Raw genomic sequence first — 24975 nt, 5'->3', positions numbered from 1 at the left:
TTAAATAGGAGACTGAACAGCAGGAGAAAGTGGTTGAAGTCTTGTTTTATTCAGCTGACAAAGTGGCAAATCATTAATGGTAGGTTACAAACATTATTTTGGTTGGATCACAAGCCCGCTTGGTAAGATGGGGAAACAAAATTGTTACACAAATTGTAGAGAAGCGTCCTGAAGTTGGTTGTCATGGTAACTCAAACCCAATACAAATACAACAGGTGGTGAAGTTAAATACAGTGCAAGGAAACAAGACAGTACCCGTGCTTTGATTTAACGCTTCCAGCCCCTGCCAGCAGCTTGGTTTGCAACCCTTAGGAGATCATGGGATTTCTTTCCGGCACAAACGATTGCTGAACTGCCTCCAAAACTACAATCCTAGCTCACTGCACTTGAGTTGTTCCTAACCCCACTGCACTGGCATATGCTGTCAAGATATCCACAATTTGTTTTGTTTCTAGGGTCATTCGAGCTTCGGTCAGCCAGTCGTGTGCCACTCGCCTAGACTCTCCTCTTAACTGGTTGACAAATTTAGCCGCCAGCTCCAGATCTCCGTGTTCAATGCAATACGAAGCGTAAGACAGTAATTTAAACGTGTCGAGGTCGTCAGGGCTGAGCTCAGCAGGTGGCTTCCGCTGCTGAGGGTGAAACACAAGCAGCGACTGCAGGTAAGACAGGAAGTATTGATACAAGCTGTTTCTCGTTTCATCGATCATAGCCACTCTTTTTGCCAGTTTTTGGACTGTGTAGAAACGTGCTCTGAGGGCCTCTTCGCTGTATACTCCCCGCGTCAGGGACTCCTGAGGGAGAGCTGCTGTTAAGGCTTCTGTAAACGCGTTGTCAGCGCAACTGGCTTTGATGGCCTTCACCGCGCTTTCCAGTGGTTCTGTGGGGCTATCCCCAGAGGCTGTTTTCATGCAATATTTGAGTGCTTCAACAGAAAGCCACAGCTGATGGGCCTTTCTGGCTTCCTCTTCTGCTACTGCGTGACCTGCAAAATAAGCCAAGAAGGGGACTCTCAGTTGGGGGCACACGTACGGGAAGAGTTTTGAACACAAGCAGCAAAAGCCATCCATCCCTCTAACACTCTAAGCAGCCGCCCCCTCGGCACTTGATCTTGAAACAAGTCTGTGCCACCATTCAGGGTCAGAACAAGACGACAGCTTTCAGGAGAACCAGCTTTGGACTCGTGCAGCTGGGATTTGCTGGGTGCTCAGCAGTCTGGCAAACCCAGGCCCATGAGCTAACGTGCCTAAGCCTGGGTTTAGGCACCCAGGTTTGGGTAACGGGCCTTTGGGGATCGCGACTTTAGTCCTTAAAGAAATGTGATTTCAGTGCTCACTCTCAACTGCTTGCTCAATTCCTTTCAGCCTGGCGTAGGCAGTGTTTATATCCAACGTGAAGTTGTCAAGCTGTTCCTGAGTAAGGCGTCTGAACTGCATTTCTTGTTCACTGAGTTTCTCCGATAAGTTCTGAAACGGAGCGAGATACATATATCAGACCAGAAACAGCTGTTATATTTACCTTATTTTCAAAATATGTTTCTGTAAATCTGTTGTTCTTGCTAGGGACAATGCATATAGTAAATACAATATATCAGTAATAAGCCTTATTAGGGTGAATGTAACAGTTACTGTACTTGTAACTGTCAATTTCTCACCTATAGCAAAAGCTTTTAAGACAAGTCTGAATAAAACCTACGTGTTCAGGCACTTTATTTCATCTCTTCAAGATGAGCAGGCTTCCCTCCCCAGCCTGCATTTCAGTCTTCTGGAAGATGGTTCAGGACTCTCGTCCTATGAAGCGCGTGCTTTGCGGGAGTTCAAATATCCCCCTGCTTCCCCTGGGACTCTTCTCCCTTACCTGCTCAAATTCCACCTTTAGTTCCTGCTCCTGGATCTTAAGAACATCTCTCAGATGGTCTGTGTGGGCAGCAGCCTGCCGCCGGAGCTGGGTCCTCATTTCGCTCTCCATCACCTCTCGGACTTCTTCAACCTGTACACAGGAGCGGTTGTTATTACACCGCTCTTTTTCAACTGCGTGTCACATGCTATGATTATATCATCCATCACTGGTTATCTAGGGTACATTTTATAAAAGTGGCATTGACAGAGCCCATGTTTCATCTTAGAAAGCTGCCGAGGTCCATTTTTATAGCTGAACCTCTTCCTAAAGACCTTAAAGAATAGCTTCACAGTCCACAATGCCTGTAACTGGTGGTTATATTCACTAGGCACTTAGCGCAGTTATCAAAATACTATATAAAAGATACAGTAACATAACAAACTAAACACTGGTGTTTATAAACCAGCTTCCAAACAAAATGTACTTTACCTTTTCCCTACATGCCGTAATAGTGTCCAAGTTAGAGTTTAATAAAATGGTAATACCCCTTTTACCTCTCTTGTATAAAACAGCCACTTTAAAGAGTGGAGGTTAGCACAAGGGGGCATGGTGCAGGTTTATTTAGGAGCAGTTGAACAGGGTTTTTTTGTTTGTTTTTTAAAAATGATAGTGTCATTTTCAACCTTCCATTAAATGCAAAGATGACAGTTCAAGCAACTTTTAAAAAGAGCTCTAAATTAATACCTGTCACTGCCATGCTTTGAACTAACAGGTTATAGGTGAAATCTTTAGTTTCCCTCATGTCAGTGCAAATTTTCCAACTAATGGCCAGTGTTTAATCTCATTTTCAGAGGCACACTGTGAAAACAGCAGGAGTATTTGGCAGAAGCACCTGCCTGCAATCTGGCATCTCAAATGATAAAACCTCCAGTGCCCAAATTCCTGCGTTTGTAAGTTGCACTTGCTTCACATGCAAAGCAGCATTAAAATTCTAAGGAGTTTTCATAGTCCTTTTGAAAGAAATCAAATCCCAAGCCACTGGCAAAAAGCGGAAGGACATGGAGATACCTCCTAGAGGCAGGGTGGAGGGACTATGTAACCTTAAGATGGCCATATGGGTCAGATCAAACATTTACTCTGACCCACTAATCCTATCTCCAGCAGCAGACAGGCAACGGGAAAGAGTCATTCCCTGTTTTGCTGTATGATTTTACCATTCTAACTTTGCAGAAGCTTCCTTGCTCAACAACCCCCAGGCTAAGCATGGAAAGGAGACGCCCTATCTCTCAGAACATCCTGGTTGCTCTTCTGTGCGCTTCCTCTAGCTCTTCTACATCCTTTCTGAGCCAGAGATTCAAACAGGTGTGTTACACCACTTTACCTTCTTCTCCTGTTCTATTTCAATCTCACTTTTGTGATGCTCCAGCGCTTTGGCCACAGCTGCCTCAAACGCTTTTTTATCTTCAAGTTTCTGCTTCTCCAGGGCCGACTCGATGTGCTGTTGTTCCCTCACTCGCTGCTCCGCCAGCTCCTTGTTTAACTGATCGATGCGACGATGGGCGTGTGCAATGAGAGAATTTAAGTCGTCTGTCGATAACTGGCCAGCTTAAAAAGAAAAACACAGGGCGTTAGGAAGGTCTGCAGGGAAACTGCCGCCGTGGCACTTGCCCACCTCCCGCTGGCTCCGCGTGCTTGACCAGCAAGCATGCTTTATGAAAAGTTTCCGAGCACTTCAAGCCCTTGACCTGTGCTAATGCCCGCCCGACACCGCTTTCTGAGCCACACCTACAAGCAAGAACTTTCTGTCTAGGAGAGAAATTATCTTAGTTTCTTTGAAATTATTCACAGCTATTATTTACACTCCCATATCCGTGTCACACTCAATTAGAGGAGACTGTCAACAACTCTGTCCGTTTCTTGGTCTTTACACCACCACGTATTTTCCCTTGTGACAGCACACAGAGCAGCAGGATATGTAAAACCCCGAGCACCGATACTTCCAGCTGGGTACAAGCTTACAGAAATTTGATCCTGAAAACACTAAGTCATCGTAAGAGACAGCCAGAATTATGTTCTCTCTTCAACAGTCCTCCAGACCAACTGCTCCCAATCAGATTTCTCACCCCACTTTGTACCTTTCAGGTTTGGCTACTCAAAGAGCAGCAGGGGTCACAACTACATCTGTGTCTGCTAAGTTTGCTGTTTTTCTGCTGGGAGAGGAGGAAGACACAAGCTCCGCCCGCAACATTTGTAGATTTGATGACCTGAGAATGGCAGCGGCTCTGTAAAATGCTGCAGCTCATTTTGCACTGGCCGCCAGCTAAATCGCCTGTATGGAAAGCCAGGGACTACTCGGGAAAGCGTTCCTGCAGGGTGCAAAGCAAGTGAAATTCAACAGTCCTTCAGCCATCCTCCTGGTGAGTGCTGGAGAAGGGACTGGCACAAGAGGGCTCAGTGCAACAGTGCTCGTGTCCAGCAGGGAAGCCGACCAGCAGCCCTACGCTCAGCTGTTGAACTTAACACTGTTACAAACAGAATGGGGTTTTACTGCACTCCGGTTTTAAATTACGTTTCTTTGATCAAAAGGGAAAAAATAAATAATAATCAACCTCAGAATCAAAGAGTTAATCGACACTTCTAAAATCAGTCGTGAAGATTAAATTCGGAGAGTCAAGCCAACTTCAAATTAAACGAATCTGGTTTTGGTGACCCAGCTCGGAGCGGCCCTACGTGGCTTTTCGAGCATACAAAGTACCTAGACGTTTCAGTGGCATCAGCAGGAGCTGGTGTATCCAGCACCTCTCTCAAGCCAGGACTGCTGCGAGGTGGGCCTACTTGAGGACAAACACCATCCCACAGCTTAACTGGAATTGGTCAAAGTTTCTATTTCTCATTGGAATCTCAGCAGCATGCATCGACTAGGTTAAATTCACAAAGAACATTTAAACCTGGCTTTCACAAGCCAGCAATCACACTGGCCTGGGAAGTGCTGCTAGACAAAGAGTTTGTGGTTTAAGCTAGACGTGCAAAGTTAGTGGAAAGGATCCCAAAGCATACCTCAGCCTGAAACGTTTTAGGAATGCAACATTTCACCCCTTTGTTGATACTGCCTGTAATTTAAAGTCATGTACCACACGAACATAAAAAAGGAGAAAGAGAAGAGATGACATTGACAAGACCAGAACAAGTTACAGTAACTCACCTAAGTCAGTTATCTCTGCAACAGAAAGAGGAGAGGTTGGAAAAGTTAATGCACGTTCACTACAGCAAGTCAGTCATGCAAAAGTAACATAGAAAACTAAGAGCTTCTTATCTACAGTGGCTTAAACACGAGTCCAAGTCTTTAGGAATTCAGGAAGAACAGTATGTCGAGTATAGAAGTCCCTCTGTATTACAGGCAAGATGTAGCCCAAAACATCCCAACCACTAAAATCACCTTTGGAAACCCACAGATCGATGTTTAAGTTTAGCCAAAGCAAGGCATACAAGTTTGAAGTAGAAAAGTGCAACAGGACACTGGAAATTTTAGTCTGACATTTCTAGGTTCTTATAAGTCAGAAGCAGTTGGTTAAGAAACAAATTCCCAAGCGGCAGTGAGAGTCACAGACCCTAACAAGTCAGTCCCATATACATCAGTGGTCACACCAGCATGAAATTGAGTGCATGGAAGCTACCAGGAGATTCCCTTTCCTCCCTCAAAAGGGCAGCAATCACAAAACCCAAGACGTTCTCCCTTTATCCTGCACAAGGAAAGGCAGCTCCATCTCCAGGGTGCCTAAATAAAATTTTTTCTTCAAAACCAATACCCCAACAGCGAACTCCGCAAATGATTTGTTAATTTATAATGTTTTCCCCACATGTACTGGGTGGTTGGTTGGTTGTTTTTTAAACAAAAAATGACCATTCCAGAGCTCTGGTTGTATTCATTTAGTCCACAAAATCATTTTCCTAGCTAAGGTTCACATTTCTAAAGCATAAAGTAGCATTAAGAAAGAGTACGTTGTAATTCTTCATAGTATACTTCAAGAAAACTATTAGGCAATATTAACACCACACTTTTCAAACAGTAGTTATCACATCTAGAAAGAAATCTGTTGTAACTCAGAAATAAAGTCATGACAGCTCCTTCTGAACACTGAGGCTAGAAAAGTCTGAGATCACTTAGTACATTTTATGTTAAAACCCTGACTGGAAATATCTGGGAAACGTTTTTTAGGGAATTAATTTTTTTGAACCACAACAGGCAGTAATTGTTCCATGGACGTACCACACGAGTTCTTGCAGTAGCTTATCCACAGTAATGGTATACGCACACACTCCACCTTCTGCAACTCTGCTTATCTTTAAAACGAAAGTAGTTAAGGTAAGTATCGGTACCTGCGGGCAGGGAGTGTGCGGAGGGGATTACTGTGGATGAGCTGACTGTTGAGCCTTCGCAACTTCATCATGAGTCCGACTCCTTTCCTGCTTGCTTTCTGCAACACTGTGGTGTATGAACATTTCCAACAGCTCAAGGTAATACATTTATTCCTCTAGTAAGAGAGAAACAGTCGAACTATGCTTTTGAATCGCATTTCACAATTTTTTCTGTTACAAGGAAAGCAGAAGAGAGCTCAAGTTGAAAAACCCAAGCACCTCAAATAAATACGAGCTCATGAGATCTCAGATCTCAGGCAAAGAATTGTGGTAGTAACAGCATAAAAACCCATACGATGCCTATGCACTGCTTTTGTGCAGCACTGGCTATTGTTCAAGGTAAGTTACTGTGTCAATTTAATTTAGAAATAACATATACTGGGGTAGGTAGGGTATGAACAATGAATTCTCTCTTTTGGTATAGCTATCAATTCAGTGATGATCTAGAGAAATTCAGGGAGTTCTTTATCACTCTGTAGTAATGGTGTATTATAATACCTATAATCACAGAGGGTCAACCAGACAAATGCTTGATCAGTGAGCAACACAGATTTGATCCAAATCTGGAGTGACCTGGCGCTCTTCCTGGAATACCAGGGGAGGGAAGAGATCTTTAAACAACCGTACATTATTTGTCATACAAGAGCTACATTCTGTGAAACTTCCAATACAGCACAGGTAGCTTCCAGAATTAAGCCTTTTTATGACACCTGCCTTAGATTACTTATTTTAATTGGGAACTAATTTTCGCTTCAAACCAACAAACAAATAAAAACGGACACAATTCAAAAAAAAAAAAAAAAACACTATAACAACACAAGTAACGCAATCGGAGACTTACTTAGCCCCTTCCAGCCGGGCTGTACATCGGGGGTGATACTGTCAAGCTCTCGCTGAAACTCTTCTCTAGCTGTAGCCACAAGCTCGTGATATTGAGCTACTATCTTGGCCTCAGATTGTGCTGCCTGAACCTGTAACAAAAGACATCAAATGAGATCAGTTTATTTTTCAAGGCAAGTATTGAAAACGGAGGCATACATAATTTAAAGCCAGGCCCTGAGTTAGTGGCAGGTATCATCACCCTCCAGCCCAACCAAAGCAAACTCGCTTGGGGGAGAAAAAAAACCCACCCTGTGATATCAAACCTCTTGTATACAATAATTATTTGCTGGAACTACCACTAATCTGTTTTGTCTCACACGCACACTGTAACTAGATAGCCAGTCTGTAGCCTAGACAGGACCAAAAGAGCACCCTGAATTCAGTTTGGATCTTTAAAGATCTCTAGCTTTTTCTCTGCTTACAGCTATCATATAGGCCTAGTAAGCTAATCTTGTGATGGCTGCCCTCCTCTTAGTAAGTTCTGATGATCCCACTATTAGGCTAAATTCACTCAAAAAGCACCTGATGAATTGTCAGCTGTCCTGCAAAGGGAGATAAATTGCACCTTTACGTTTCTTCCCCAGTCTTCTGAGCTGTGAAGTGATTTACCCACCAAGTGATGCTCCTACTCCGCCCTGACCTCACGCTAAATTCCTCTTGGAATCAAACGGAAAGAATTACAAGTCGCCCACAGAAAGGACTGACACCAGTCAAGCTGGCTGGAGACTCTTTCAGGACAGAGTTCAAGTTCTCGCAAAGATCTTGTCATGTCTGATTACTGGTAGTATAATCAGCTCAAAGACTGAGTATAGCTAAGAAAGGACGGAATTTACACTGTAAAAATATTAACCTACTACAGAGGATTTGGGAATGGGAGGTCTGCGCAAGCTGCCAAGTAGCCCTTACTCTAACGGCAATTACAAACAGTCAGGGGAAGCATTACCTTTTTCACGACATTGTCCAAGTCATCTATCATATGATGAAGATTTTCTTCTGCAGCGATAATGTGAGATTTGGCTCCTGCGATCTGAGACTGCTTGGCATTCTCGATTACGCCTTTCATCTTCTCTAACTCTTCTCTGAAAAGAGAAGCAGCTGCTAATTGTAATGCATACAGGTCTTACGACATAACCCCAAAGAAAAGTTTACTGTACGCTCTCTGCATTTATAGCAAGAACTACTGGATAACTCTACTGGTGCTTCCCATCTCTATGGCTAAGATGCTGTGATTAAAGATTATTTTTTTTCCACAGCCTGAAACCTAAAGATGTCAGTGTGTCTATTCCACGTAAAATGAGCATTATTTATAGTGCAATTAGTACTCAAGACTTAGCTGGAAGGGGAAGATGAAAGAAAGTTCACTGAAAGGAGTTAGTATTAGTAAAACTAAGTTAGTATTAGAAGGCAGACATTTCCATCACATAACAGAGTATCAAGGAAACATTTTTAACATAAATGGCTTACTCTTGCAGAAGTATTTTGGACATGGTGACTGGTGGAGATAAATGAGGATGGGAGAAAATTTACAGAGCTCTGTAAAAACAGATTATTTGGTTTGTAATTAAGAATGAACCGCTTTCCTCCAGCATAATTGGAAATCAAGGAAAAAGTGAAAAAGCATTCCTTTTCCAAATCCATTCAAACCAATGGAGGTTTCTAATGACCTCATTGGAATAAGGAACAAGCTTCAAAATAAGTAAATAAATAAAAGTGAAGGCATCCAGTAGAGCAATAGAGAATGAAAGCTAGTGCATCTGGGGTTTGTGTTAGCTTTGTTTTACTCTTTGAAACCTCAGTTACGCCTCCTAACTATTTTTAGTCAGCACAGCAACTTCAAAGATAAGAGTTTATCACTTAAAGAGCAACCGTGCAACTTCAAGGATGATGTTGCCCCTCAGCCTCAGAGGCATCAAAGGGCTTCCAAATTTATTTCTATCCTCATTACAAGGGCAACTTGGAGATATCTGTCTGTCATCTTATTTTTGCTGCTATAATCCCTACGCAATGAGTCTGCACACCAGACTCAATGCACATCAATGCGGTTCATACGGAACCTTGGGTTACCAGCACTGCTCCATTTCAGAATTCAAGTTTTTCTTAAGACACGCGCTTAATAAAAATCTAACCTTAAAAGCAACTCTGCTGACAGATGGAACTGCCAAACGATGCTGTAAGGTTTAATTCTTCATTACAACTAAAAGAAGCTAGTGATGTTACTGACTCAATACACAGAGTGTGCAGTCACAGAGTCCTTACAATAGGTTTAATATTGACAGAATTATCCAAAAATAATACTAAAAGGATAATGAATTTTTTTTTAATCTTACTTGAACTTACCAACACCGTATATAAGTACTAAGGAGATAAACAAGTTCTTAAAAAGAAGAATAGGACTGTTTCAGACTCTTTGGTACAGTGAGGACTATGTGTACAGGCACCTAAGGAGTACACACTGCAAATTAAAATATTCACTAGTGTATGAAACCTTTTTTTGATTTGGCACAAACACGTCAGTTTAATATGAACCCAGGTGACTGCATACCTTCTAGAAACTCATCTAGTGTCTGCCAGCCCTCGGATGGGTGATGTTAACTTACCACTCCATAAGCCTTAAAAACAAGCAACTTACTTGGCTTTCAGAAGGGCATCGGCGGCTTCGTCCACTGCTCTCCTCCGATCCTTCAGCGCTTCCTCCACAGTGCGCCACTGAGATGATTTTTTCTCCCCAGCAGCCTAAGAAGCACAAATTCCTAATTAGGGTCATCACCATCACTAAATAAGAGAGTTATCAACCAAATGAAAGCCTGTAGAGATTCACACGTTGCTACACATTTCACTTAAACTGAGCAACATTCTTGTGTTTTACCAACAGCACAGCTGGAAGCTTTACGAATGATTTTTCTTTTCCAATGTTTTGGTTTGGTTTTGTTTGATTCTTAATGGTTTTTTTTTCCACCTGAGCAACAGCCATTTGGCCACATAGAAGAGCTTGCATGAGGATCACTGTATCGTGCCACAACGTTCTGGGGGGAAATCTCTACATGTATAAAAGTACTGTAATATTTTAAAATTGCTTTTAAGCTTAATACTTAAAGTACCGTAATACTTTAAAGTTGCTTAATTTTAAAGTAAGCTGAATGCTTAGAGTTTGCTTTTAAGCTCAAGACATTTGTTTTACGAACTACTAGATTAAATGTCGAGTGCTTGTTTAGTTGCCCATATGCCCCTGCTCACTGATTAACAACTAAATTATATCCTCTGCTCCAGAACTGAATAGGCAGCAGCGGTTCCACACAAACCCCAGCATTAGCACACCAGAACCACAAGTGGTATCACTCATACATCCCCATCTCATTTCCAGACAAGAAACAAACAATCCAGCAAGAAGATTTTGGCAAAGGGAATAGTTCAACGGAACTATCAGGGTGGACAGCATGATACCCTAACTACACCTAGGTGAAAAACAGGCTTGGGAATTAAAATACAATGAATTAAAATACAACGTGAAGACTATCAGTGTATTAACTTGAACTTTTCTTCTTGCAAAAGGGAAATGAAGGAGTTGGGGGGAAAAAAAAAAAAAAACAAAATTCAAAAGCAAAACCACTGTATTATTCAACTACACCACATTTCACAAGTGGAAAGATTAGTTAAAACTGTGATAAAAGTAAAGACGTTGCAAGAAAAGCTTCCAACTTTATTTTGAATTGTGAGGTTAAAAGTTTTGCTGAACACAATGCCAAAAAAAAAAAATGTCCCCATTTGTGCAGTTTACCTCAGAATTGTCCATGGCCTCCTTCAGTATTTGCGAATGGGCATTCACTGCTTGCACAGCAGACTCCTGGGCAGTAATCGCCTGAAGGGTTATACGAGCAGTTGCGCTTAGGGCTCCTTCTAGAGTTGCTGCAAGGGCTGGAAAAAAATGAATTAAGTCAATTAAACTATAAGGAAAAGAGCTTTATAGTTAGTAAAATGACATGTTACATCCTCTGTGTCTCTTTACATTATTTTCTATGACCCAAAAGAGCTGGTCAGTTCAGGAACTACGCTGCAGCCTACAGATGAAGAAAGGTCGCCAGAACGCGCTCCTGATTTAGAGGAGGAGTATAAGCGCACGTCTGCATTTACAGCAATAAAACTACTCAGTGGAAGGCCTTTACCATGTTTTTGCAGGGGGGTGCATTTAATCCAATAGGTATATCCCACCTTCACTTGTTATAATGGTTTTTAAGAGAAAACAAGTAAATTTTCCTATCTTCCACAAGGAAGATATATTCCAAATACGGAGTTAACTTTCCTAGCCAAGAAGATGGTGGACTCACCTATCTATTCCTATTGGTACAGAAGCACAAATGAGTTATTAATTATTCAAGCTGGAACCAAACCAGAGTGGTTAATCAGAGTGAGCAATATCTGCCTTTCTGGAACCAGATATTTATTTCTAAGTAGTGGGTAAGTAAATCCACCTTTCCAGTAAATAATCCTCTGGATTTTTTCAGTGTAACCTCTCAACTTCTTCACTTGCAAAAAAGAAGTCACCCTTCAACACCCATCCGTTTCTCCAAGAGGCTGGTCTCCCTCTCATCCTCATCAACACCGGCTGGAGGACGATATGGACGCTTTCTGACACTGGAAGCAATCTGAGCTGGGTTCGCTTTCAGAAGCTAAGTATCAAGGTAGCTGGCTACAGATTGCCTGGACATACTAGACAGCAAAACACCACCTACCCAAAAAAATGTATTTTTCTGGCTTCCCCTGAGGCAAACCAGGAAAGGAGCCAAACCTCCTGATTTAAACAATCATGCTGCAGCCAAACCAAGACCAAACAACAGCCCAGAAGTTATTGAAAATCTAATAAACCAAGTAGGGGGTGAGGAGGGAAGCAAAGCTCATTGTTTTGAGCAAGACACAAGGAGGACATGAGTTTTGGGGCACAAGAAAAGCCAGACCACCTCTCCGTAATACAGCTGGCTTAATAGGTCTGTCTGAGTTAGAACCCAAGCAAGGAATTGTCACGGTTCCCAACCCAGAACCTACAGGCAACTCTTCACAGAGCCTTGACATCCCGTCCCTGAACCACTACAGAGCCAGTCGAGGCAGGAGTTCTGTAGATAAGGACCTGAGGATCCCAGAAGATGGCAACCTGAACACGGGTCAACAGCATGCTCTGGCAGCAATGAGTCCTGACCGTGAACGGGGCTGCATCAAACAAGAGCACGTCCCACAGGTCAAGCGAAGGAATGATTTCCCTCTAATTGGCACTTATGAGACTACATCTGGAATACGGTGTCTCATTTTGAGAGCCTCAGTACAAGAAAGGTACAAACCAACCGGGAAGCGAACACTGGAGAGGCACTAAGATGGTTAGGGGATGGGAGCACATGACACAGGTGAGAGGCTGAGGGATCCAGGCTTGTTCTAGCCTAAAGAAGAGAAGCCAAAGGGGTGTCTTAAGTAATGGCTTCCACATCTAATGGTGTGTTACAGAAGGGACTGAACCAGACTTCTCAGAGGTGCCCAGAGAAAGGGCAAGAGGCAACAGATCCAAGTGCCAACAAGAGAAGTTAATGGGACGTATCAAGTTCTCCATCATAAGAAGCACTGGCAAAGCTGCTCAGAGAGGTGGAACAATCTCCACCCTTGGAGAGCTTCAGACCTCCAGGGGAGAAGGCCCTGAGCAACCTGCCCCAACTCTCCAAGCAAGGGGAGTGGACTAAAGACCTTGGAGGTCCATTCCAACCCCAAATTTTCCATCATCCTTTGACTATCAGTTACTTCTTAGTGGGTGGAAGAAGCTTCAATACCACTCATTCTGCCAACACAACACAGGGACAACAACAACAAAGAGGTGCACAAGCAACTTAGAACTCTAAAGCCAATACAGTCCAACAATTCTTCTGTCGCGTATAATACGTATAGGAAAACTATCAGTATGGACTTACCCGCTATCTTCTCTTGCTCCTCTTTGTCTTGCTGGGCAAGCCGGGCTGCAACTTCTTCTGGTGACCGTTCTTTTATAGCATGGGAACCTTCATGTTCTTTACCTATTCAGAAGTAAAAAGAGTTAAACTGTTTTAGCAGAGAGGCCAAATTAGTATATGGATTACTTGTAGGGAAGTAACTTTCTTTTCAAAACTGATTTTTATAGTCAGTATCATCTTATAAATCTGACTTCTGCACAAAGCCATGCTGAAACTACCTCAAGCTTTTCTATACCCATAACTACAAAGGCCAGTCTCAAATCTTCTTAAAAATAGTAGCACGGATACCTCACATGCATCTGTACATTTTATGATGTCTAGTTACAAAAATATATAAGATTCAGAAATTAAAGGCAAAGCAAGAACTGGAAAACACTTATGGAGACAAGTTTAAGTTTTAAGTGAATATCTGTTCTTGGGTTTGTTTTTCAGTTCTCCTTAGGCATGGTTGGAGAGTCCAGCCAAAGTAAAGAAAGGTTAGGGAGGGAGCTATGGTGAATCACGATTATACTCTATTCCCTAGCCTAAGGCCACTTAAAATGCCTGTAAGAGTGAGAATTGACCTAAGTAATTCTCTCAAGACCAACAGCAAGTCTGCGTCTGAACTGAGGAGAGCGCCCAGACCTCTCAGCTCTCAGACTCATGCAGCAACAAAAACCATCAGGTTACCTTTTAATAATGCTGATGCTAACTCCGAAGAAAGTATTTACTTATTGCTGGCATACTTTTTATGAAATGTGTTGATACATAAGGAAATTAATATAATCTCATCTGAAAGAGACTATCATATAAAAGCTAGTGCTTCTTGTTGAGTTAAACAATAAACGCAGTTTCTTCACTTGGCCCTGGGCAGACACGCTTTTCTGAACAGCAATCAGAAAACCACAAAGAGCAGAGGCAAACTGGACTGTACAAGTTCCAGTTCAGCATGAAGGCAGGCTTTCCTCTTGCATTCATGCCTATACCTGTCCCAGGTATCAATCTCAGCTTCTTAGTATGTTAAAAATCTATTAACAGATGATGGAAGTTGTTTCTTCTGCAAAAGGCACAACGAATCACGCCTTTAAACACTGACAAATACCAACACAGAAGTATGAATTTATGCACTCAAAGCTACAGGATTTTGGTTTTCTTCATCATGTTCACATGATTTTTTTTCACCTTCTTCAGTCTGTATCCCCGGAGCTGGCACTGACATGGCGACACCGGTTGCGGAGATGATCTGTGCTGCAGCCTTGCCTGCTGTTAAGTGCAGTAATAGAACAAAAGTGGTTAGTATACATGAGCTATAATGTAAGAACAGGGATATAAGACTTAATTTTTTTCCTCTGTAGAAACATATTATTTGGACACTGATATTATTATTTCCAGAAAAAAGAGAATTTCCTGGACAAACAGCAACCAGGTATTACTTACACATACACACACACAGAGCCATGAGAGAGAAATGTAAAAAGATGTCACAACCGCTCCTCTCTAAACCAGTTCCATTTGATCTGGCTTTACAGTACTTCAGTAATTATCCAAAATTAAGCTTCCTGCGCTTGCATGAAGAAGAAGAGGTAAATGGCCTCAGAGCGCAGCACCCACAGTGCTCTTCCTGCTGAGTCTCATATCTCAACTGTGCAGGATAGTCATTGTTTGTGTTAGATTCCAAATATTCTATAAGGTAAATAAATTTCAAAAAAAAAAGCAAAAAAAAAAAAGCTAAAGCCATTTTAGACAAATTTTCTCATGACTGAAAAGAAAATAACATTAATTCTAAGAAATTATAACATAGTCATCTTCAGCCACTCCAAAGGACTATTTTAATCTACCCTAGGATGTATGATGTAAGACATGATTAAGTCTTTTGCTTCTCTCTACGTGACATTCTGTAAAGGTACCTTCTTTTTCCTCTGAAGGAGCAACAGCTTCTGGTTTGCTCATCTGGGATTTGGTTGTGGGCTGTTTAGACTCTTTCATTACTTCTGCTACAGATGAGATCTTCAGTGGACCTTGCTGTATCTTGAAAAATCAAAAATAAGAAATATCCTCAGTCTTCCAAACAGCTTGTGTCTCACCGATTCCATTATAATGGAAAAGAACATTTCCATGTTCAGACAACTGCATCATAAATCTAAACTTCAAGGTACACATGAAAACAGTACCAAGGCCATAATTTCTTGCCTTGATTTTTAATTTAGAAGGAATCTTTACGATTTTCACCTCTACAAAACTGAAGGTATAGTAGTGGCAGTTTTCACTACAAACAAATTAAGGTATGCATAAAAAGCAAATAATTTCATGCCCCAAATATTCCAAACACTTCTGAGTGTGTTGAACACTACAGATAATGCAGAAACTATAAAAATCACACGCACATGAAGGTCTGAAACAACTCCAGAAAGCAGAATTCAATTCTTTCCCCTTGGACATTATTTAGTCCATACAGGTATAGATTAAATTAATTCAGTTGACACTTCTCCTCTTCATTTCAAACCTCTTGAGCATTTAGTGTCAAAACAAGTTAGGCCATCAGTCTTCCCTACCCAGCTTCACTTCTTCAGGTAAGTGCTCCAATAGCTCGCTCCCTCAATTGTAATTTTTTGTCCACCAATGCTTACAGGAGTCACCCCTCCCATCCAGTCCAGTTTCTAGGCAATTCCTTTTGAAGTTGAGCGGAAAAGATATAAAATTGTTTTAAAGATACGTGACTGCATAATTAAAGATATGTTTTTAAAAAAGAACAAACACGATTTTGTCTGGATATCACTGAACAGAAGATGCTACAGGCATGGTGTGGGGTTGACAGGCATGGAAGAATCAGATCTGCATGACTTCATTGATTTCCCTTTGAAGGGATTCCGATGCTAGTGTTTGGGGCAGACGAACACTTACTCGAGCGCAGAGTACTGTGAGGTTTTATGGTATTAATCCTTTAATATCCATCATGCAAAGCCACAAGGTAAAAATAAAAGCATTTGAGTTAGAGCCGTGACTGGGCAGGTGATAACTCTGCTGTCTGGTCTGCTTTGCAAAATTTGCTAGTGTCTGGGAGGCATTAAGAGCTTGGATGATCACAAGTCAAGTGTAGCTAAAACCAGAAGAGATACAGTTTCGGTTAACTGATATTCTCCCATTCATTAACAACAGCTTTCTTAAAAGCCAATTAAAAATATTTTAGGTTTTTTGAAGGTCAAATGGCTTCTGAAAGCTCAGGATAGCCACAGCCAGAGCAGCTTTTCAGCATTCTTGGATAATTGGGAAGCGTTTGCTTTTAGATGCAGAAACAGAGAAACTTCCAGATTCAATTTCCAGAGCTGTGCTGAAGGCAGTGTCAGGTTTTTCTTTCTGCAGGGTCATGCCACTAAGATTTCAAAGTATGATGCTTATGCATGGCTCTGTGCCATTCGAAGTTTTATTGATTTGAAGAGTTCTCAGTTTTCTTTAAAATCAATTCAGCTTAGAATAAAAGTTGTCTAATCCTGCTACATTGCTAACTACACTGAATTTCTAGCCACAGTAAAACAGTTGAATTCCAATGCGTCACCTACCTTTCTCTCCCCCGATTTATTTGAGTATAAGCAGAAGAGCTGTTCAGTTAGAATCCTACTAGATTATTTTACTGTAAATAAAAATAACAGTTTTACAACCCACAGACCACGATCACAAGATGATAATGGGAAATGTACAAGCATCACTGTTATGCAGCGCAAAGTATAATTCTTAAACCTTCTTAATTTAAGAATTCTTAAAAATTCTTAAAATTCTTAAATCCTTAGCACACAGCAAAATCAATCAGAATTTGAAAACTAAGAGCAGATTCTCTCTTTCAAAAAAACGAAAAATGAAAGGGTGAGGGTGAATGGGAAACACTTACCGGTTTCTTTGGCATCGGTGCGCTATAAGGTGCAGGACCAAGTGCCATCTCAAAGAGTTTATCAGAGTAGGGAACGGCCTTCTCTACGCTCTCCCGGAATTGCGTATCATAGCTGGCATACAGGACGGTTCCACCTACTCCTCCACCCACAAACAGGACACCTGCACCAATGATTTTGCCTACAGAAACACTGAAGGGGAAAGAAGAGTGGAAGTTATGTAAATTGTATTATATGACAGACATCAAACAGTTTGTGAGTCTTTAGCTTACAGCTGCAGACAACCACTCTGTTCCAGAAGCTCGCCAACAAACCCAGCACCCACTTTAAATCACTTTCAGCACCAGCGAATCCCTGGTACCGTACTGGTTCGTGACTAACCCAAAGATAAGACGGCAACCCACAACCTTCCTGCTAAATACTGATCATCTTAATTAGCTTCATTTAAATCTGACTGAATCAAACAAGGAACACACAAAACCATGAGAGTAAGAGTTACTCTACAAAAAAAAATCCCACCACTACCCATTTGCTCTCACGTGAAACTAAGGAGCAGATTCCCTCTTGATCAACGCAACAGAAGAACCAATTCCACCCCCCAAAACCTTCTACGTACCCAGACTCTCCCGAGGGGGTAGCATATCCACGGTACAGTCGTAATGGACGGAGTGACGCTCTCCCACACCGGCTATTCTGCAAGGGGTGGAGGAGGCAAGAGTTAAGCAGTGAGCACATTTAAACGTCTCTTCACCTCAACAGCAGCATCGGACCGGTTTGCTCCATCGCCACATCTTGCACGCCCTCCGAAGGAAAGCGGCAGCCGGCACTAGAGCAGTGATGTTGGACTCCGTTTTCCCTAAACAAAGGAGAGAGCTTTCTCACGTGCAGCTTGTAGGTTAAGGGCTTTTTAAGAAGTAATTAGGTGTTTTGAAAAACGAGGGGGGGGAAACACTACCCCCATTTATTTCTGCATTTATTTTGCCTATTTATGTTCCGTACCTCCAGTCTGGGCAGTGCAACTGGGATTGTTGAAGAGAATCTGAACTATCTCATGTGCTAGAACAGCTCGGCCGTGAACAGTGCAGAAGACAACAACAGCTGTTTAAATACTTAAAACTATTAAAAACTATATTTAATACTGAAAAATATGTTTATTTCTGAAGATATACAAGCAGTTCTCCTTGAGCTTCCAAACCAAGACTTCCTCTTTAAAAGAATTAACAACGCATACTTTCCAGACAGACATCAGATTAAAATATAAATGAAATTACTATATGAAGAGTGATATTTCATTATATTCTACTTAACAAAAACCACATTACCCAAGATTTTTATCTTCTTTATATTTTAGCTGAAAATTAAGATTTACCAGAAAGACTAGTTATGCTACTCTAGCCTACAGAAGGAAAAACGCTGTCCCCCTCAGATGTTTTTTCCCCCCACAAGTGAATTGCTAAGAGAGAAATACAGGACTCACAGGAAATCAATGTACAAGGCACAAAAAGAATTTTCCCACAGTTGAGATATTTTGGCCAACTAGGAAATTTTTCTTTAAAAAAAAACCAAACAAACAAAACTGGGAGACGCTTCACTACAACATACCCTCAGAAGATAAGTTTCTCTATTTCCTTTTGCATATGGCAAGAAGTAACAAGTACAAATCTTGTGGTTTAAGTCCCATCCTTGTCCAACAGCGTAGAGAGGAAAGGCAGGAACACTGAATTCTTATTCTTTCCAGAACAGCAGCCAAAATTTTTTAATTAGTAACAGGAGCATGTGTACAGCAACAGGAAACGTGCTCTTCTTACCCCTGAGACCTTCACAAGCCCTAGCTGTGCTCCGTGGTTGATTTTCTGGTTTACAATGGATAGAAAGGGCGACAAAATAATAAATATATGCTGTAATGTTTTTAATTATTAGACTTGATTGCCCCAGAAGCATACACTGAGGCTTTGCTGGTCCTTTCAAGGGGAACTTCACTAATAAAAGCCTCTTAAATCATTTTGGAATCGACTGCTGGCCATGCTCCTGACTCTCCATAGGTCCCCGTTACACCATGAAGCATAGGATGAGCAAAATATTTCGGCATTATGCATACAGCTCAATCCAATAAAATGAGAAGAAAAAAAAAAAAAGTGATTTTCTGTTGATCAGTTCAGACTGAACTTTTAGTCCCTTCCAACACTTTGGGTTTACGTTATTTTGCCTAATGCTCACCTGGAAATAAGCCGTCACTCCCAAGCCCCTCACCAGGCTTTCTGGAGGTTATCCCACCCTGCGCCACAGCAAGAGGGAGCTTAAGGCAACTCACTCCCACGTCCTCGCTTGGGCTGGACTTGCCTTCTAGGCGCTCCTGGAGGCTGCCACAACCGTAACCTTGGTGCCTGGGCCAGTTCATCCATTTTCACGTTGGCTAAAACTCCTACTCCCACCTAGCGATGCAAGTAACACCGTACCCGTTCAGTTCTCCCACCTTCAGTCAACACGTCTGTTCCTGCACTTCAGAACAGGCTGTGCTAGCAGGGCAGAGGAGAAGACTTGCTTCTCGTAGTTCAGCATTTATGCTTTGTACGCCAGGAGGGGTTTTTTGGTGGGAGTATTGTTTTTAGTCCAGACGCTCTTCGGACCAGACGATCTTTCGAGGACCCTTCCAAGCAGGGCTGTTCTATGATTAGCCGAATCCTCATTTTTATTTATTGTTCATCAAGATGAGAGGAACCAAAATGCAGGCGCTCAATCTACGATGTCAGACACTCACACTAGCGTACACGTAGCAATGGGAGCGATAACTAAACCCAAAACAAGTCCCCACCAACTCTTTCTTTCCAGATGCTGCACCAAACAGAAATTCCTGCAGCTGGCCAGGGGAACAACCACCGAAAATCTTTAGGTATCAATGTTTTATGAACAGAAGCCCAAGTCTAATTTTCCTCCCTCACACCCAAATACACTACTACCTCCAAAAATCACCAATTTTTTAAAAATCAAATTTTTTAAAGAAGCATTGCTCTCTTTCGGCCATCATAATACTATTGCTTATATTTGCTATATCACTGTAATCTGGAAACTTACAGGTAGTTTCTGATCTTCCCTTTGCATATTTTCCAGGAGTTAGTAATTTTTTAGACCCTTGTTATTTATTTGTAATAACGCCTCAAAGGATTTGGAAGAAATACATTACACGTGCATTGCTGTGCCCTGTAAAAGGCAGAAATAAAGCACTTGCTGTCCTTCAGAAGAGAAGACAGAGAAAACCCTTTTGATAAGGCATCACGCACACAGCACGGATCCCCGTAGCAAGGGCACTGCAAGGCAGCTGTTACCATTTCTTCCTACTCTTCCAGCAGTTCTACTTGCTATTTGTTTTACCTAAGTTCTTAAATACTTATTATTTTACATTCATTATCTACTATTATATCACCACGAGAATCACTTTGCAGGGAACATCATACCTTCACTCTGGTTAATATTAAGAGCCCCAGTGAATCCGGCATTTGAGGTTATCCACGTGAGCTCACCCTGGCAAAGCGCTCGGGACAGGTACAGCATGGCACGGCAGAACATCATTAAAAAAATAAAATCTGCCTTGCAGGCTTACACTTCACACGTAACTTCAAACAACCGGACACAGGACACGCCATCCTCTGCGTTCGTGCAGTCCCAGTTAAACCTCTCCTAGTCACCAGGCTCAAGCATCTTGACCCAGAATTTGCACAGAATGAAGCTTGCAAGACACGTACGGTTTTCTGCAACGTGGGATTTGTGTACTTAGAAAGAGCAAACCAGAAACTTCAGAGGAAGTTTGTCTTCGTTATGACAGAGGTTAGGTGTAACAAGGATATCTGACCACAGAACTCAAACTGATTTCCCATCATTCAAGACTTCTGCCAAATATCATACCCTTTTACAAAAAGCCCTGTTTCTTTTCAAAGAAAGCTACAGAAATACTCCAAATAAGGGACAAAGAGTCTCTCTGCAGCACTGCACATGTAGCTGAAAACATTTATGAAATTGCTGTGAAGACCCACTTCTCTCAAAGCCACAACTTCAATTTACTTTGTTAACAAGCTGACCGATCCTCCACGCACAGAGCTCACAGTAAGAGAGAAGGATAAAATTTTTCCCAGTCTCCACCACGAGCTCTCTACTGGGCTTTTCCGTAGGTAAACCTTCACGCTGCTCTGGCTTGGGGAGCAGCAGTTGCTTTGCTATCCCCATCCAGCCACGCTCTGCTTCCCGGCTCTCTCAGCCTGCTCAAGCAACCGAGCATCCTCAGGGACCTGTTACCCCACAGTCCTGACCAGGTCCAGCTCTCCTTAGACAACTGGATTTTTGAACCTGTAAAGGAGTATCTTAACATCACAAAACAGAAGCAGACTTGCCTCACTGTCAGCTTCCATATAACATATACGTTAAAAGGGTTCATTTCCATTCTTAAAAAATATTGTTACAACTTGCTACTCCTGATATTTACAAAAGACACATATCTCTTTTGGGGCTGTATCAAAGCAAAACAATCAAGTTTCACTAGCTGAACAGCAAGGTACCAGCAAGGTGCTGTCACTCTCTCTTTAATTATGCCACCATCAGGTCGGCAGGCAGACGCCAAGCCTCTGGCCTGAGCTTTAGCTAACCGAACAGGGCGAGAGAAACTCCTAAACGTGACATGGGACACACCGAGTCTCATGTCAGAAAAAGAGGGACGAGAGTGCTGAAGGGGTACTAAAGACAAGAAAATGGAAGACGGATAATAAGATATAGAAACTGTGTAATTGTGGCTGCCTGAGCCACAGCTGGAGCAGAGAATCCGCAGCTGGAGCAGAGAATAAACCAATGCTGCTGCTCCGGCAAGAACGTGTCTGTTGAACGTACTCCCCCAGGCAGGAGGATGAGGGCAGCGAGGATGCCTTCCCTTATTAGCAAGGCAACAGGCAGCACAGCCAGATGGAGCATCCTGGTATCACCCCGCTGGTGCCCCTTCCAGGCCTGACAGCATCAGCATCTGCGTGACAAGCTCTTAACAGCCAGAGGGTCTGACTTCCACGACGGGAGTTTTCACTACTTGTGGAAAAACTACCTAGTATCGTCTCAGATCAGCTTAGCACTTCTTGATTAGAGTCCACAATTCTGCACCTCTTGCAAAACAAGCACTATAATTAAAACATCTCTTTCTTATTTCCAGTTTCTGGCTCTTTTGCCACCCAAAAAGAAACAAGTTTTAGTGGCAGAAAGTCCATGGGACCAGCAACAGCCTTCATGTGTATATACTACAGTATGCCCCAAAGCTTGCCCTCACTAATGGGTTGCATCAAAAGAAGCGTGACCAGCAGGCTGAGGGAAGTGATTCTCCTCCTGTACTCTGCTCTCATGAGACCCCACCTGGAGTACTACGTCCAGCTCTGGGGCCCCCAACATAAGTTGGAGCAAGTCCAGAGGAGGGCCACAAAGATGATCAGAAGGCTGGAGCACCTCTCCTATGAAACAGCCTGAGAGAGTTGGGGTTGTTCAGCCTGGAGAAGAGAAGGCTCCGGGGAGACCTTCTAGCAGCCTTCCAGTACCTAAAGGGGCCTACAGGAAAGATGGAGAGGGGCTTTTTAGAAGGGCATGTAGTGATAGAAGAAGGGGTAATGGCTTTAAACTGAAAGAGGGCAGATTTAGATTAGATGTAAGGAAGAAGTTCTTCACTGTGAGGGTGGTGAGGCACTGGAACAGGTTGCCCAGAGAAGTTGTGGATGCCCCCTCCCTGGAAGTGTTCAAGGCCAGGCTGGATGGGGCTTTGAGCAACCTGGTCTAGTGGAAGGTGTCCCTGCCCATGGCAGGGGGGCTGGAACTAGATGATCTGTAAGGTCCCTTCCAACCCAAACCATTCTATGATTCTATAATATGAATAAAAAGAAGCAAAATGTATAAAAAACTATTTCATTGCATGCCCACTTTTGCTGTCCAAACTAAATCTCCGTTGTATTCAGTCTCATCAGGAAATATGAGTAGGGATAAAGGAAAAAAAAGTTATTTTTTGAAGTAATGGACCAAACAGCAAGGATACAGACAAAAAACTTCACAGAGTGTTGTGGCACCTCCGTGTCTGCACGGTTCTTCCACCGAACGTTTACAGACCAAAGACACACTTCTGAGCTGCAAAGCACAACACCGGCTTTCCCAGTGCTGTACAGTCATTCTAGACACATTCTTTTAAAGACTGAATACATGCAAATAACCCTAAGTGATAAACATCTGCAAAAGCCTGTCTTCTGTCTTCTCAACTCCCAGCTAAAACTTTCCACAGGCCTGCAACCCCAGAGCCTTATTTTAGCGGGCATCAGATGACCTGGCCCAGAGAACTCTCCAGCCTTATAAAGCAGCAGAGGAAATGCCAGCTGCTGCAGTGGAAAAGGTTGCTAGCTTTAAAGCAGTTACCTTTCAACTACAGAGCCAGCGGGGGCTGAACGCACAGCTTTTCCTTTGCTGAACTGTGTGAATAGAGAGTAAGGAACACTGGAATGTAAAGTTGAATGTAGAAGTGATCTAATCAGATTGCTTTTTATTATCGTTAAGCAGACACCTGAAATACAAGTTGGGGCCTTAGCAGAGGAGTAACCCTCACCTATAAACCCTTATGGCTTCTTAAAGTTGGCCGACTGCTTTAAAAAGGCTCCGTAGCATATTATCATCCTAACCTCTGCCGATGAGGAAGGGAAAAGGTCCAGAAAATACGCCCAACGGGCACTCTTTCCCCGGCATCGCATGTTCCCTCCTCTTCGTGTCTCACTGTGAGGACTAAAGGATCCCCGTTACTGCCACTCGGTACCACAGACCCCCTCACACCTGAAAGCTGACGTTACTCATCACCCTGAGCACCGGGACCCCCGTCGTTAACGACACGGCCGGCTGGTCGGACCCACTGGGGTCAAAACGGGGAAGGGCTGTGAGGCGCCGGCTGCCGCAGGCCGGGGCGGCGCAAGGGAGGCCGCGGCGGGGAAGGCAAGGTCACGTCCTTCCCCGCCGGTGAGCGGGCGCGGCCGCCCCGCCACCGAGGAGCCGGCCGGCCGTGTGCCGCCGCCTAGCCCTGCCGCCCCTCCGGGCTGCGGCCGCCGCTACCCGGCGCTGCCCCGAGGCCGAGACCGGCGGGAGAGGCGGCGGCAGGCCCGGCGCCGGCAGATGACCGCCGAGGAGACTACGGCCCCCAGCATGCAGCGCGGCGCGGCCCGGCAGGCCCGCCCCGCGCCATCCAGCCCGCCCTACTTCTCCCGGGGCTGCCACCCGGTAGGAGGCCCGTAGCAGACTACAAGGACCGGCGTGCCTTGCGGCCGGCGCGCCCCTCCGCCCCGCGCAGGGCCGGCGCGCTGCACGCCGGGACTCGTAGTACACCCGACTTACTAGCGCCCAGCCCTCGCCCGCCCAGGCGCCCCGTTGGCGCTCGCGGCCGCCCCTCAAAAGCCCCGCAGCCAATCGCGGCCCGCGCGTGCGGAGTCATTCAGAGAAGACTGCGCCGCGATTAGAGGACGCGCCGCGCCTCGTACTCCCCCCCGCCTCCCGGCCCGCGCTGTCGCCGGTCGCCCCCGCCAGCAGTCCCGGCCCGGCCCGGTCCCTGCGAGGCGGGCGGCCACGCCTCACCGGCTGGAGGGCAGGCGACAGCGAGGACGGCTCGCGGGGCTCCCCCAGGGCTGCGCGCCGCCCGCCGCCCTGCTCACCTGCGCGGCCACAGCGACCCCCGCTCGGTGACACGCCCGCAGCATGGCCTCGGAGCCGGTGGCGGCCGGGGGCAGGCTGCAGGGAGGCGCCGTGCGCGGTAACTGCCAGCGCCGCCTGCCTCCGCCCCCCCACCGCGAGTAAAGCGCGGCGCGCATGCGCGGCGGCCGCCTGGGCTTCCGTTCCGCCAGGGGCGTGGCCGCTCCTAGCGGAGAGTGACGGGCAGCGCGTCCAATCAGAGGGGAAGGAGTAGGCCGTATGCAAATATCACATCCCGCCGCCGGAGGTGTGTCGCTGACGCGAGGAGA

General features: G+C 44.1%; 1 protein-coding gene across 5 annotated transcripts; it reads right to left on the bottom strand.

Moving 5' to 3' along the window:
- Positions 1–35: 35 nt before the first annotated feature.
- On the bottom strand, positions 36–24757 carry IMMT (inner membrane mitochondrial protein). Of its 5 annotated transcripts, XM_050896524.1 has the most exons (16): positions 24670–24757; positions 17595–17671; positions 16981–17170; positions 15005–15125; positions 14236–14360; positions 13751–13757; positions 13080–13181; positions 10913–11049; positions 9767–9870; positions 8081–8216; positions 7097–7226; positions 5042–5056; positions 3221–3444; positions 1858–1989; positions 1337–1466; positions 36–985 (listed from the first exon to the last, which is right to left on the bottom strand). In XM_050896524.1, the coding sequence occupies exons 1-16, from the start codon at positions 24712–24714 to the stop codon at positions 378–380; spliced, it is 2283 nt and encodes a 760-aa protein (XP_050752481.1). In that variant the 5' UTR covers positions 24715–24757; the 3' UTR covers positions 36–377. The 5 variants fall into 5 exon arrangements, with proteins under 5 accessions (XP_050752481.1, XP_050752482.1, XP_050752480.1 ...); XM_050896525.1 differs by lacking the exon at positions 13751–13757 and having other exon boundaries at positions 14280–14360; XM_050896523.1 differs by lacking the exons at positions 5042–5056; positions 13751–13757 and having other exon boundaries at positions 14280–14360.
- Positions 24758–24975: the final 218 nt, after the last annotated feature.

Source organism: Gymnogyps californianus, chromosome 4 (assembly GCF_018139145.2).
Source record: "Gymnogyps californianus isolate 813 chromosome 4, ASM1813914v2, whole genome shotgun sequence".
NCBI classification, from domain to species: Eukaryota; Metazoa; Chordata; class Aves; order Accipitriformes; family Cathartidae; genus Gymnogyps; species Gymnogyps californianus.
The sequence above is the reverse complement of the archived record's forward strand: the minus strand, read 5'-3'. Positions and strand labels throughout refer to the sequence as shown.

What these genes read in the sequence shown, in the direction of transcription:
- IMMT (XM_050896524.1), bottom strand. Translation starts at nt 24,714, where the DNA reads ATGCTGCGGGCGTGTCACCGAGCGGGGGTCGCTGTGGCCGCGCAG. An exon ending in GGGTCGCTGTGGCCGCGCAG is followed by an intron (nt 17,672 to 24,669) that starts GTGAGCAGGGCG and finishes CACCCCTTGCAG; the next exon opens with AATAGCCGGTGTGGGAGAGC. An exon ending in TGGACAATGTCGTGAAAAAG is followed by an intron (nt 7,227 to 8,080) that starts GTAATGCTTCCC and finishes CTTTTGTTACAG; the next exon opens with GTTCAGGCAGCACAATCTGA.